Consider the following 12,680-nt stretch of genomic DNA (forward strand, 5'->3'; position numbering starts at 1 on the left):
TAATAATTACCTAGCTGTGTGGCCTTGGGCAATCCACTTAACCCCATTTGTCTTGCAAAAACCTAAAAAAAAACAAGAGGAAGAAGAAGAACAAAAAGGAGGAGGAAAGAAGAAAAGGAAGAGGAAGAAAAGGAAGAGAAAGAAGAAGGCTTTTTCATCTTACCTAGAACTAGTCTCCATATCACAACCTGGCTACTTTTAAACATGTTGAACTATCTTCCCATCATTCTATCTCCCTTTAATATGTTGTGTTTCTCTGTTGGAAAGTCAGTTCCTCGAGGGCAGGGGCTCTCTTGCTTGCTTGTTGTATATGTACTCTCAACACTCAGCAGAGTCCCTGACTTTTTCAATGATTTTTCATTCGTTTCAGTCATTCATGTCTGAGTAAGACCTATGAGGTTTGATCATATTGTCGGCGTCCATTATACTAAACTTATTTCTCCAGTGACTCCAGACTTGTTATTGAGTGAAAACTAGTAAATGGAGCAGAGGATGATGCAATTTTCTCTCTCTTCACAGCAGGACTCTCCAAAAGGCCTTTGGGGTCTTGCTGAGAATGGATTATTTTCATCTTATAAGACTTCCAATCTGGAGGCAGTTTTTACCTCTGGGTTTTGTGAGGCACATGCTTGGTGAGAGCCCCCACTGCTTTGGGATCCTGCCACTGCAGAGTTCGGCAGGAGGCGAAGAATAGATTTTCTTCTTTTATTTGGAAATGTTTTATTTGTTTGGGCATAAATCTCTGGCCTTTAACATTTCATCAGTGAGGTTATTTTTGTTCTAATTTCCATTGAGAGGTATTCTCCCCTCCCCCCCCCTTTTTCCATGGTACTGCATTTTTAAGGAAAGAAAATGAATGGGGCATAGGAGAATCCCAGAGAGTAAATTTCTCAAAATGCATTTAATCCATTATTACCCTGACAGATGACTCTGATTCCCAGCAATCCATTATAAGACCTCACTAAAGGAGGTATTCAGGGAGTTGGTCTAAAATGAAATCACAATGAAACTAATATGGGTTCCTGAATCTTGGGAGTAGTCTATGCATTGGGTCAAGGGATCATCACCAATGACATTGATGTCCCACCTACTTATTCCCTACATTAAACAAATAGTGACCTAGGGGTTAGTGGAAGAAAAAGGGGAATAAGAGGGAGCAGAAATAAGGTCAAGGCATCAGGTAAATTTAATTTTCCCCTTCTAAACCCTGCTGAGTTTACTTAGTATCTCATTTTCACAACACATAGTCTAGACCAGTCCATAAGCACAGTCACTCATTCATTTTCTATTTTGTGAGTGTCCAAAGGCATTTTTTTATGTCCAAAGGCACTGTGCAGTGCACATCTTCAAAAATGGCTTTCTAGGACTTCAAACTATAATTGCTTTGGGGAGCATAGTTTTCAGACCATAAGAAATCATATATTAGATATATACTAATGTATATATACATATTAATAAAAATATATGGAGTATATACATATATATGCTCATTTGTATACAACTAAGTGTATATGTAAATATATGAATTTATTATACAAGGGAAGGAGAAGGAACATATTTATAGAGCTCTTAATATGTGCTCAACATTGTGTTAAGTGTTTTTACTGTTAATCCTTCAAGGTAGATGCTATTATTATGCCTATTTTATAGCTGAGAAAAGTGAACCAAACTGAGGTTATGTGACTTGCCCATAGTATCACAGCTAGCAAATATTTGAGATCAGATTTGAATTCAGGTCTTTCTAATTCTAGGCTAGCACTCTATCTACTGTGCCACCAATTTTTTTCTCTTCCCTCTTCTTCTCCTTCTCCTCCTCCTCCTCCTCCTCCTCCTTCTTCTTTCTTCTTCTTCAACTCTTCATGACACCATTTGGGTTTGTTTTTTGGCAAAGATACTGGAATGGTTTGCTATTTCCTTAGCCAGCTCATTTTACAGATGAGAAACTGAGGCAAACAGGGCATAAGCTTATTTGTATAAAACCATATATTAATTATATTCTAATTCAGTTAAGATTTGCAGATGGCACAAAAGTAGAAAGAATAGTTAACTCACTAGATACCAGCAACAAATTTCAAAATATTTGGAGATCATGCAGGATAGGAAAATATGAAATTTAATAGGGATAAATGTAAGGTATTATATTTTGGGTCAAAAAAAATGATGAAAGTACACAATCAGAGAATCATGACAAGTCAGCAATTCATCTGAAATGGATCTGGGGATTTCAGTAGGATACATGATTAATCAACATGGCATCTAAATTAATGTGATGCTTGTCTACACTGAGAAAGACTTGGTATCCAGGAGCAGGAAGATGACACTACTACTTTATGCTGTCCTTGTCAGACTATTATGCTTGATTATAAATAGGATATATAGGAAGATATATAGAGGAGCCAACTAAAATGGGGAAGGACTTTGATTTTTGCCATTTAAAGCCTATATGATGAAAATGAATAAGTCTAGCCAGGAGAAGACAAATGCCTAATGAGGGTATATAGCTGTCTTGTAATATTTTAAGAACTATCATATAGAAAAAGGATCCAATTTGCTCTTTTCAATCCCAGAGAACAGAATTAAGAACATAAAGTATATAAGTTACAGAGATACAAACATAGTCTTAATGCAGGGAAACACTTCCTATCCATTAGATCAGTTCCAAAATGAAATGGGAAACTTCTGAAGAAAGTGTATTCCTGAAGGAGAGGGTTTCAAGCAGACAAAGACTACTGTTGTGTACATTGTGGAGTCAATACTTATTTGGGTGGAATTAGATGACCTATGAGATCCTGAACGAGATTCTATGATTCTGAGTCAAGCAGTATACCTTGACCAATGAAGTAGCGGAAAGATCTGGGACTGGAATCTTTGTCAATACACATTAGTTTGAAATTCTGAATGTTTGTGCCAATTCTTAGATCCACAGGAATTGTCAGGAAATAGAAATTTGGTTCACATATTGGTTTTTCATCATTTTTATCAATAATGTCCACAGTCACCTAGAGAAGGGACAAGATCATCAGTTAGATGAAGATTTCTAGTCTCCTCCACAGAACTGCTTTTCTCTGACATCATAATTAGACTTTTTTAATATAAATATATGAAACAGCAAGGTAGTACACTGAACTCAAATTCTACCTCAGACACTCACTAGCTGTCTTATCTTGGACAAGCTATTTAATGTCTGTCATCCTGAGTCTTTTCATCTATAAAATGGACATAATAATAAGATATACTTTACAAGATTGTTGTGAAAATAAAATGATGCTACTAGCAAAAAAATACTACTTTGCAAACCTCATAATGCTATTTAAAAATTCTAGATATAAAAAATGATGCCAGATTGTTTTCCCAGGAATGATTGCAAATTGCCCATATCACTTTTTTTCCCCTAGGGCTGGACGTAACCAATGAGAAGCCTGAGTTAGGGACATAATCTATGTTCATAGCAGATTGGACACAACTGGTCCACTATGATTTCATTACTTTGAAATTCTAACCAACCAAGCTAGGCATCCTCTGAGAGTGACCATAGTCTGATTTCTTTCATTGTTTTCTTCTAAGGCTGGTAAATTGAAATATTACCTGGCTGGTCATTCAGTTCAATTTCCACATTGACCCACTAGTACCTATATCCATTTTTGAAACATGGGAAAATTTAGTCAAACTTTGGAACATAGACATTTCAATTCATTTCTGAATTTAGGATTGAAAAAAATTTTTAGCTTACTCAGGAATCAGGAATCTATTGTTTTTTGGAGAACTCTACACAATTCCCATTTAGTCTCTGATTTAATACTATCTTCTGCTAAGGCACCAATTCTGAGCCCTTTGTTTCATGGGAAAACCTTGAAATTCATTGATTCAAAACAGGTTGTTTTTGGGACTGAACTTTGTTGCTTTAATTATCATTTTAATATCTGCTTAGTAGTAGAGAGGTTAGGATGGAGAATTTCATATTGTTCAAAATCCCAAGAAAATTAGGAAGAAAACTGAAAAAAGGAATTCAGTTTCTTGACTTCTTACCAAATGTTCTCTCCACTTGACCAGACTCGTCATTAGTTCAGTTTATGTTTCTTTAACACTTTTCTGAGTTTGCTGATAGAATAGGTAGAGAAATGGTTCCCTTTAAGTGGTCATCCCATTATGGTCACCTAATTACTGATCCAGTGGCTGCCCTTTTTTCCAGACATGCCTCCAAATAGGATATAGCCTGCTGAATATCTAAATAATAATGGTGAGAGTTGTAAAACTGTGCATTGCTGATGGCAGAACTGGAGTTATCAAAGAACAAAAAGGGTCTTGTCCCAGGGTTCACACTCCATTCTGCACCTGCTGTCCTTCTGATTTCAGCTCCATAGAACAAGATATCCCTCCCAGGATATGAGCATCATTTTAAACTATCTACCATGCTGCTAACTCAATCCTTGATTAACACCATCTCCCTCAGCCTCATCTCCCTCTGACTGGAGGATTGAATACTAAACTCCTCCCAATGCCTTCCTTTATAAAGGTGAGAAACTGAACTCTCAGCTAATTACCCCACTTTGCTCCTGCTACCCGTCTGCTTTCACTTCCTTCTTCACCAGCTACCCAATGGTGCCTTCCATCCTCACCCCATCCCCCACTGCTTTTCTGCTTCCTTTTGTATGTTGTCTTCCCCCTTAGATTATAAACTCCTTGAGAGCAAGAACTGTCTTTGTTTTTTATTAATTGTATCCCAAGACATAGCATTATGATGATGATAATACCCTAGTACGAACTTAATAAATGTTGACTGGATTGGATTGAATTGAATTGACAAGGGTTAGAGAGAGAGAGAGAGAAGGGTTGCACTGCATCCCTGAAAGGATATCCTCCTTTCTCAGGTTTTTCACCAATTCCTAGTTCACCTGTTTTCTGCTGTTCCCTTTGCCCATGTGGTATGGCCACCATCCCAGAGTGCTATCACCTGAGCTGCAAAGCAACACAGATACATCTCCCCACTCTCAACCCTCTAAATTCCTCTCCTTGAGATATCTCTTTTCTGGGTCCAATCCCCCCCCCCAAAGTGGGAAAGAGCAGTCTGTCTCCTCTTGCAACAATTATATCCATAATACTTTCCCACTTGATTCATTCAGCTGTTTTTTCCCCTAGGTAAAAAAATGTCTAGTGACTGCATCATAGGTGGGTGACTACACCTGTCACTTGGTTTCACAGCACTTTGGAAATGCAGCCAGACTTGCTATGCATGGGAATGTAGAATTTATTCATGTATAAAAGCAGTAGCTTGGGAAATAGGCAATTGGCCCACTGATCCTAGCTCTTATTTGGACTCAAGATGTGTCCTTGGGCATACAGACTTTAATTTTTTCTATTTCTATCATGTGACTTGGGATGCTTGCTTCTGGCTATTCTCATTCTCTGGAAACATTGCAATGTTATGGGAAATGTATTGATTCCTCAGAACTTTAGCCAATCCAAGAGCTACATGTTATATTTAGTCATTAGCCTGACTTCTTGCTGAGCTCAGAGATTCTGCCCCTACCTTATTTCAGTTCATGATCTTTGAAAAGCTTAAGGAAAACTCAACAGGTAGGGGCCATTACTCACAGTAACTGTGCTGCTCTCCTCTCTGTTAGCAGCCTGGATCGTAAGGATGTGCTGAGGATCTGATTCAAAGTCAGCCTTGGTCACGAGCTGGATCACTCCTGTTTTAGAGTTAATCCAAAATAGACTCATGTACTGGACGGTGGCGCCTCCAGTGAGTATAGAATATGAGATGTCACTTTGTGGGTAGTCTTCATCTCTTGCATGAACTTGCCCAATGCGTGATTGAACTGAAAGTAATAAAGCATTTCAGATGAGCACTTCTTTTTTTTTTTTCGGAAGGGAGGGCAGAGGGAAGGAACATTTGTTGGAAAAGGAGTGTCTTCAACCATAATTGGGAAATACTATTATAACAGTGACTAGAAGGATAGAATTGGTACATTGTTCAGATATTGCCATATCTGACTCTTCATGACCCTGTGGACTATACTATCCAGAAGGGTTTCTTAGTAAAGATACTGGAGGGGTTTTGTCATTTCCTTCCCCAGTGGATTAAGGCAAACAGAAGCTAAGCAACTTGCCCAGGCGCAGTGTCTGAGTCTGGATTTAAAACCAGGTCCTCCTGTCACCAGGTCCACAGTTCTACTTGACTTTATATCCTGACTTTGGAAAGTGCCAGCGTTGCTCCTCAACTTTCCCATTGGCAAAATGAATATGATTCTATAATCTCGACTTGTCACAAGGCTCAAATGATACAATATATCTAAATTACTTTGCAAACTTGGCACAACATAAAAATGGTTAAAATGGTCATCCTTTTAAGATCCATTGATATGGGGCAGTTAGGTAGCACATGGATAGAGCACCAGCCCTGGAGTCAGAAGGACCTGAGTTCAAATTTGGTCTCAGACACTTAATAATTACCTAGTTTTGGGACCTTAAGCAAGTCACTTCACCTCATTGCCTTGCAAAAAAAAAAAAAATGGTGTACTAGAGTACTAATTCTTTTCTCTACCATTTATTGACCTCAAAGGAATTTCTGCCAGTTTCTTCAGTGACTTTTGCTCTTCACTTATACTTTTTCTCTTCACCTCACTTTGTATTTATGGTGTATAGTTTACTGGTTTCAAGTTTACCTTGAATGATTTTTTTTTTTAAGGAATGGCAAAAAAAAGTTTTGGCCCAGAGGAGGAATGAAACCTCTGGAACTTGAATTCCAGTCTTTTGATTCTGCTTGATATTCTATCTACTACACTATAAAATACAAACTTCACTACATCACAATGTAACCTCAATCCTTCCCAGGCCTGGGGCAATTCCCTTAAGGACTAGTTTGAGATACTCTATCACAGAAGGGAGAATTTGGTTTCTGATTGGCTGAGAGACCTCTAAACTAGGGCTGCAGTTTAAGCATTTAGGGAAGGAAACAGGCAGAAAACAAACTTTTGAATGTTAGATGGGAGATCTCTCTGGAGACACAGATAGTGGGAAATTAGCCCTTGACATATCCCTTGATTCTCTGTACATGTCATACTAGAGGCTGATATAAGTGAAGAGAGAAGTTAAGAACGGATTTTCCTGTTAGATTATTCTCTCTTTGGTTAAACTCAGATTTTATTTTACGTCTAGTCAAAGAACTCATGATCTTCTTTCCTCTGAACTAATCTGTATAACTTCCCCCATTTTCTGCTTACTCTTTGCTTAGATAAATGTGTTTGCTTGATATTCAAGACTGTTTTGTGTGGGACCATCATGAAGAGGTAGGTAGTTAACTCCCTAGTTGGCTAAGGGTAAGTTAAGTGTTACACAGAGAAACTAGTGTTTATCCTGACCTCTAAAAGAATCATACTCCTGTACTACAAATATTGGATATGTGGTAGACAGACACAATTTGAGCCTAATTTTCTCTTGGAGAGAGAAGAGTGAAGGACTGATCATTTAGTCACATTTTTCTTTTTACTCCCTGTAAAAGCAGAAATCCCAGTCTCCTTTAAAGTAGGGCAGTAGGGCAGATGATCTCTGAAAAGATATCTATATATCCATGCCATGTCACACAAAGATCAGCCATTTTCTATCATATGGAAGTATTCACATCTATATGACATGGATGAAGAAACTGAATCTCATTGAGATAAAAGTGATTTGCCCAGAGCTTTTGTTGTTGTTAAACCATGTCAGTCATGTCTAACTCTTTAAAACTCCATTTGGGGTTTTCTTGGCAAAGATACTAGAGCAGTTTGCCATTTCCTTCTCCAGGTCATTTTACAGATGAGAAAACTAAGTTAAATAGGTTAAGTGACTTGCCCAGGGTCACACAGTTACTAAATGTCTTAGATCAGATTTGAATTTAAGAAGATGATGGTTTCTGACTTCAGGACCAGAATTTTATCCACAGCACCATCTAGGTGCCCCTATCCAGAATTACCTGGCTAGTAAATGGCAGGGACTACTCTGTCTAATATTCTATGCACTGCATTCTTTTGGTTGTAATTTTTAACTTTTGTTTTGTGTGTGGGGGGCAATTGGGGTTGTCACACAGGTAGTAAACTGGATTACTTAGGTTCTCCTGACTCCAGGGCCTGTATCTACTGTACCAACTAGTTGCCCTTATAGTTTCTTTTTAAAAGCTCTCACATTTTATTATTCATTTATTATGATAATCTTTTTAAAACAACCTTCACAAAACACACCCAAGTCAATCACTGAGTCAATTGACAAACCTGTAAGTGCCTCCTAGGTGCCAGACACTGTTAAATGCAAACACATCATCCCTGCCCTGAAGGAGCTTACTGTCTAATGCTGGAGACAATATGGAAACAATCATCTATACAAGATGTAAATAATACAAATGGAAGGTCAGACAAATTATCTGGAGGAGGATAAAAGGGACTGACCAGAAAACAGCATGTCGCAGTGTCTTCCTTCCATTTCTAAACTGCATAAAATAAAATTTATAAAAAAAAAATATAGACACAAGCCCTACTGACTCCCTGAAACCAAAGCATAAGGATTGGGAAACATTTTGGTTTTCTTTCTTTTTGTTTTTTTCTTTTTGTTTTTTTTTGCAAGGCAAATGGGTTTAAGTGGCTTGCCCAAGGCCACACAGCTAGTGTATGAGGCTGGATTTGAACTCAGGTACTCCTGACTCCATGCTCTATCCACTCATCACCTAGCCACCCCTCCTTTCTTTTTGTAAGATGAATATCAGAGAAAGAAAGCCAATAGGGAGAGAAAATGAAGTGAAGAGGCACTATGTTGTAAGTTAATGGTTTTTTTTAGGAATGTGTTATTTGAGGTTCAAAGTGGAGACATTAGAAACCTAAGGAAAGAGCTGATCTTGTGACTAAGATTAAAGTTGTCAAAAAATAAATATATATCTAATTAACTTTTAAATTGGGAGAGTCAGGGAGAAATCAACCAGAACACTAATGGGAGAGTTCATTCTTAAAATGGGAGAGATCATATAAATCAGATTGTTGCTAAGTAGATAATTTGAGAAACTTCAAAAAAGATGAACATGAAGGAAGAGAAGTTTCCTTATGAATGAAGGAATGAATGAAAATGCTTTTATTAAATGCTTACTATGTAAAAAATGCTAGGAATACAAAGACAAAAGTAAAGATAGTCCCTGCCTTCAAGGAGGTTATAGTCTAATTTTAATCTATATTAGAGGAAAAGGGTTTTTTTTTTGTTTTTTGTTTTAGAGGAAAGTTTTGAAAGGAGACCCTTTTTCTTTTTTAAAAAGAGGAGCCAGGTAAAAATCCAAGAGGAGTAGACAGTGTAGATGACAGGAGAGCTTGGGATGCAAAAAAGGCAAATAGGTACAAAATGGAATCTCATGTTTTTTTAGTAAAAGAACAGGTGAGTCAAACTAAATTTTCTTCAGTAAATGACACCTGAGCATCTATATCAACTTTTGAAACTAAGAGATACAACAGGTATTTCCCAACTGTAAGTGCAAAATGAGACCTATGTACTTAGTAGTTTGTACTCTCTTAGAAAGAGCATTAACTCTGTACTGAGAAGATCTTGGTACTAATCCCATCTCTAATGCTTTTTAATTGTGACCTTGGGCAAGTCTTTTAGGCTCTAGGGAATTTTATTCCTCTGTAAAATTCACTAGATGGCTTCTAAGGTTTACCCCAATTCTAGAGCTGTGATTCCCAATAAGATAAATTTGTAAAGCCCAACACATAGTAAGTGCTTGGTCCCTTCCCCGATCCCCAGAAGAATATATCCTTTAGCTCTAGATTTCTATCAATATCACTAGCACTTTATTTTTATTGTTGTTACTCAGTTGTGTCCAACTCTTTATGACCCCATTGAGGGTCTTCTTGGCAAAGATACTGAAATAATCTGCCATTTCCTTTTCCAGCTCATTCTACAGATAAGGAAACTGAGGCAGATGGGGTTAAGTGACTTGCCCAGGGTCACCCAGCTAGTAAATGTCTGAGGACAGATTTGAACTCAGAAGATGTCTTCCTGGTCCTCAGCCCAGCACTCTATTCACTTTGCCACCTAACTGCCATCATTTTATTACCTATCTGCTTTACCTACCTGATTGCATTTCTGAAACTTTAAATAAATAGGATGGATGGTCAAACTTTAGAAGATGTTCATTTTCTGGAATTGTTTGGATATAAATGTAGATGGTACCTGAAAAAAGGAGCAGAGAGAATATTCTGAAATCTGAAAATTCTCTTCTGACATTTCTTTTGTACAACTGTGTGTCAAAATAACTTGCTTATTTTGGCTCTAATGGCAGAATTTCTGCTAGGTAAGAAGTCAAGAGCACACTTACTTTTATAGTAAGGAGATGCAATGTCCTGTACCTGGGTCATTAAAGCATATTTATTCCCAGCTGCTAGATTATTTGAATCTTCATAATCCAGATCCCCCATCACCTAGATGAAAAGTCAACAGATTTTAGGTCATACTGGGAGAAATTCACACACTGTAAATAATATTAGTCACATTATCCTTCTTCTGAAAAAATTAAATTGCTGAGGGTGGAACAATGGGGGATGGGGAAGAAGACAAAGAGACCTCTTCCAAATTATATTTATAGTATTTTCAAGTTTACAAAATGTCTTATGTACAGGATGCTCCAAAAGTTTTAGTACTATTTTAAGCTATTAAGCTTTTAGGACACCCTACATACATCATCTCATATGAATCTTATAGCAACCTTGTGAGATAGCTACTATAGATATCATCTCTGTTTGCAGATGAGGAAACTGAGACTGAGAGGGATTAGTGACTTGTCCATGGTACTTCACAAAAAAGTAGATTTTGAACACAGGATTCCCTGCCTCTGAATTTAATATTTCCCTCTTTGGAATATGTCATTTCTTTCCATTAGAGACTTGATCTCCCAATGTAAAATTCCCTCCCACTTCTTTTACTTTTGTCCCTCTTTACTTTTCTTTATCTCCTCCTCCTTACCTCCCCCACTCCCAACACTTCCTATTTCCTTTCCAGGCTCTCATTCAGTTTTAGGGTTGGATAGTTATGCAAGACTCAATAAAATTTAAAAAAAATGATTCAGTTCTTTCCCCCATCCCAAACTCTCAATCACTCAAGCTTTCAATAAATAAATTTTTTGGACACATATATTATTTCTACATAATCTTCATTTCCAAATGCATCTCAACCTCATGCCTTCCCAAAGAGCCATCCCTTTTAACAAAGTACAAAAAGGGTGGAGGGGAAGGAGAAGCAGTTAAGCAAAACTAACTAACAAATTAACTGAGTCAGATAATATTTTAAATATTCCTGATCCATAGACTCCACCATTTTAATGAGTAGAGGTATACACGTTTTCTCTTCTCTTCTTCTAGGCCAAACTTGATCCCCACAATAAAACAGCATTTTATGTTTAGGTTTTTTTCTCACTCACTTTTTTACAGTCATTGCTAATATTGTTTCTAGTTCTCCTTATTCCCTTTGGCTTTGTCTGTTCATTAGATGAAGAGTGGGAATGCCCATACTTTATCTTTCCATTGTTTTCAATTGAGTTTCCACTTCTTAATATGTTCATGTTATTAAAATACACTAGAATCTTGTACCATTAGGGAAAAGTATGGAGCAGAGAAAAAAACCCTGGATTTGAAGTCAGAAGACCAAAGTTCAGTTCTGACTCTTCTACTCACCATCCATGTGACTATGGGCAAAGTCTCTGACCCTTGGTTTCTTCACTTGTAAAATGAGGAAGTTGATTTAGATGACCTCTGAGATCACCTTTTAGCACTTTTAAAATATGTTCTCCCTTCATACTTCTATGCTTCAGGTCAAGGCTTTTGAAAAAATGGAAGCACTTAAACCTACTGCATGTTATTATGACTATAGAGTCACAAACCTAAAAACTAGGATATCATACAGGTCCTTAGAATCTCAGCATTGTTGCATGTTATTACATGCAACATACATAACCTATATAAAACAATTAGGAAATGTCAGAAGTCTTTCAAAATGAGTTATATCAACCATATTTTCTTGCTTCAGGGATTAGCTCATATATCTTTCCTGAGGGTAGTCAACATACCCTACCATCTATAGCAACATTCCCAAGATTCCCCTTTAAAGACACAGACCATTAGCTTACCAAAATCTTCCCTGAGCCCTCTGATTCCTGAAAAAATTTTCCATTGCTTCCTACTCCAAATAGATCAGTGAATCTGAATTGGTTGTTTGGTGCTTCAGCATCATTATCAAAGCAATATTTCACCAGATCCAGAAGCAGCATTTTCTTGGTTTGTTCAGGTACAGAGACGCTGTTGAAAAAAGATCTGGTTCAATGTTTTTCCCAGTTGACAAATGGCCACTAAGTGCCTATCATTAAGCCATTTGTGGGGTACTTCAACTTCAATTTGTTTCTATTTAACAGGCATTTATTAAGAAGCATTATATACTTCGGGTCCAAGAGATTATTGGATAAATATGGGGAAGGGAAGGGAAGGGAGAAGGGAAAGGAAAAGAAGGAAAAAGGGAAGGGAAAAGAAAAGGAAGGGGAAAAGGAAGGGAAGAAAAAAAGGGAAGGGAAGAGAAAAAGAAAGGGAAAGGAAGGGAAAAGATTTATGCAAGGTTTGTACAAGATTTAAAAGTAATTTAATTTTCTGAGCTATAGAGAAGGGAAGGGAAAAGGGAAGGAG

The 12,680-nt window shown here is 37.3% G+C and overlaps 1 protein-coding gene across 1 annotated transcript in view; it reads right to left on the reverse strand.

Annotated features, from left to right (window-relative positions):
* CDHR3 (cadherin related family member 3) overlaps nucleotides 1–12,680 on the reverse strand; it is a 105,076-nt gene that overhangs the window by 20,566 nt on the left and 71,830 nt on the right. The window contains exons 9-13 of the mRNA XM_074195162.1: nucleotides 12,134–12,302; nucleotides 10,331–10,433; nucleotides 10,087–10,185; nucleotides 5,593–5,819; nucleotides 2,828–2,999 (exon numbers count right to left, since the gene is read on the reverse strand). Coding sequence (XP_074051263.1) covers nucleotides 2,828–2,999; nucleotides 5,593–5,819; nucleotides 10,087–10,185; nucleotides 10,331–10,433; nucleotides 12,134–12,302 — 770 coding nt within the window. The remainder of the gene's footprint in view (nucleotides 1–2,827; nucleotides 3,000–5,592; nucleotides 5,820–10,086; nucleotides 10,186–10,330; nucleotides 10,434–12,133; nucleotides 12,303–12,680) is intronic.

This window comes from Macrotis lagotis, chromosome 7 (assembly GCF_037893015.1).
Source record: "Macrotis lagotis isolate mMagLag1 chromosome 7, bilby.v1.9.chrom.fasta, whole genome shotgun sequence".
Taxonomy (NCBI): Eukaryota; Metazoa; Chordata; class Mammalia; order Peramelemorphia; family Peramelidae; genus Macrotis; species Macrotis lagotis.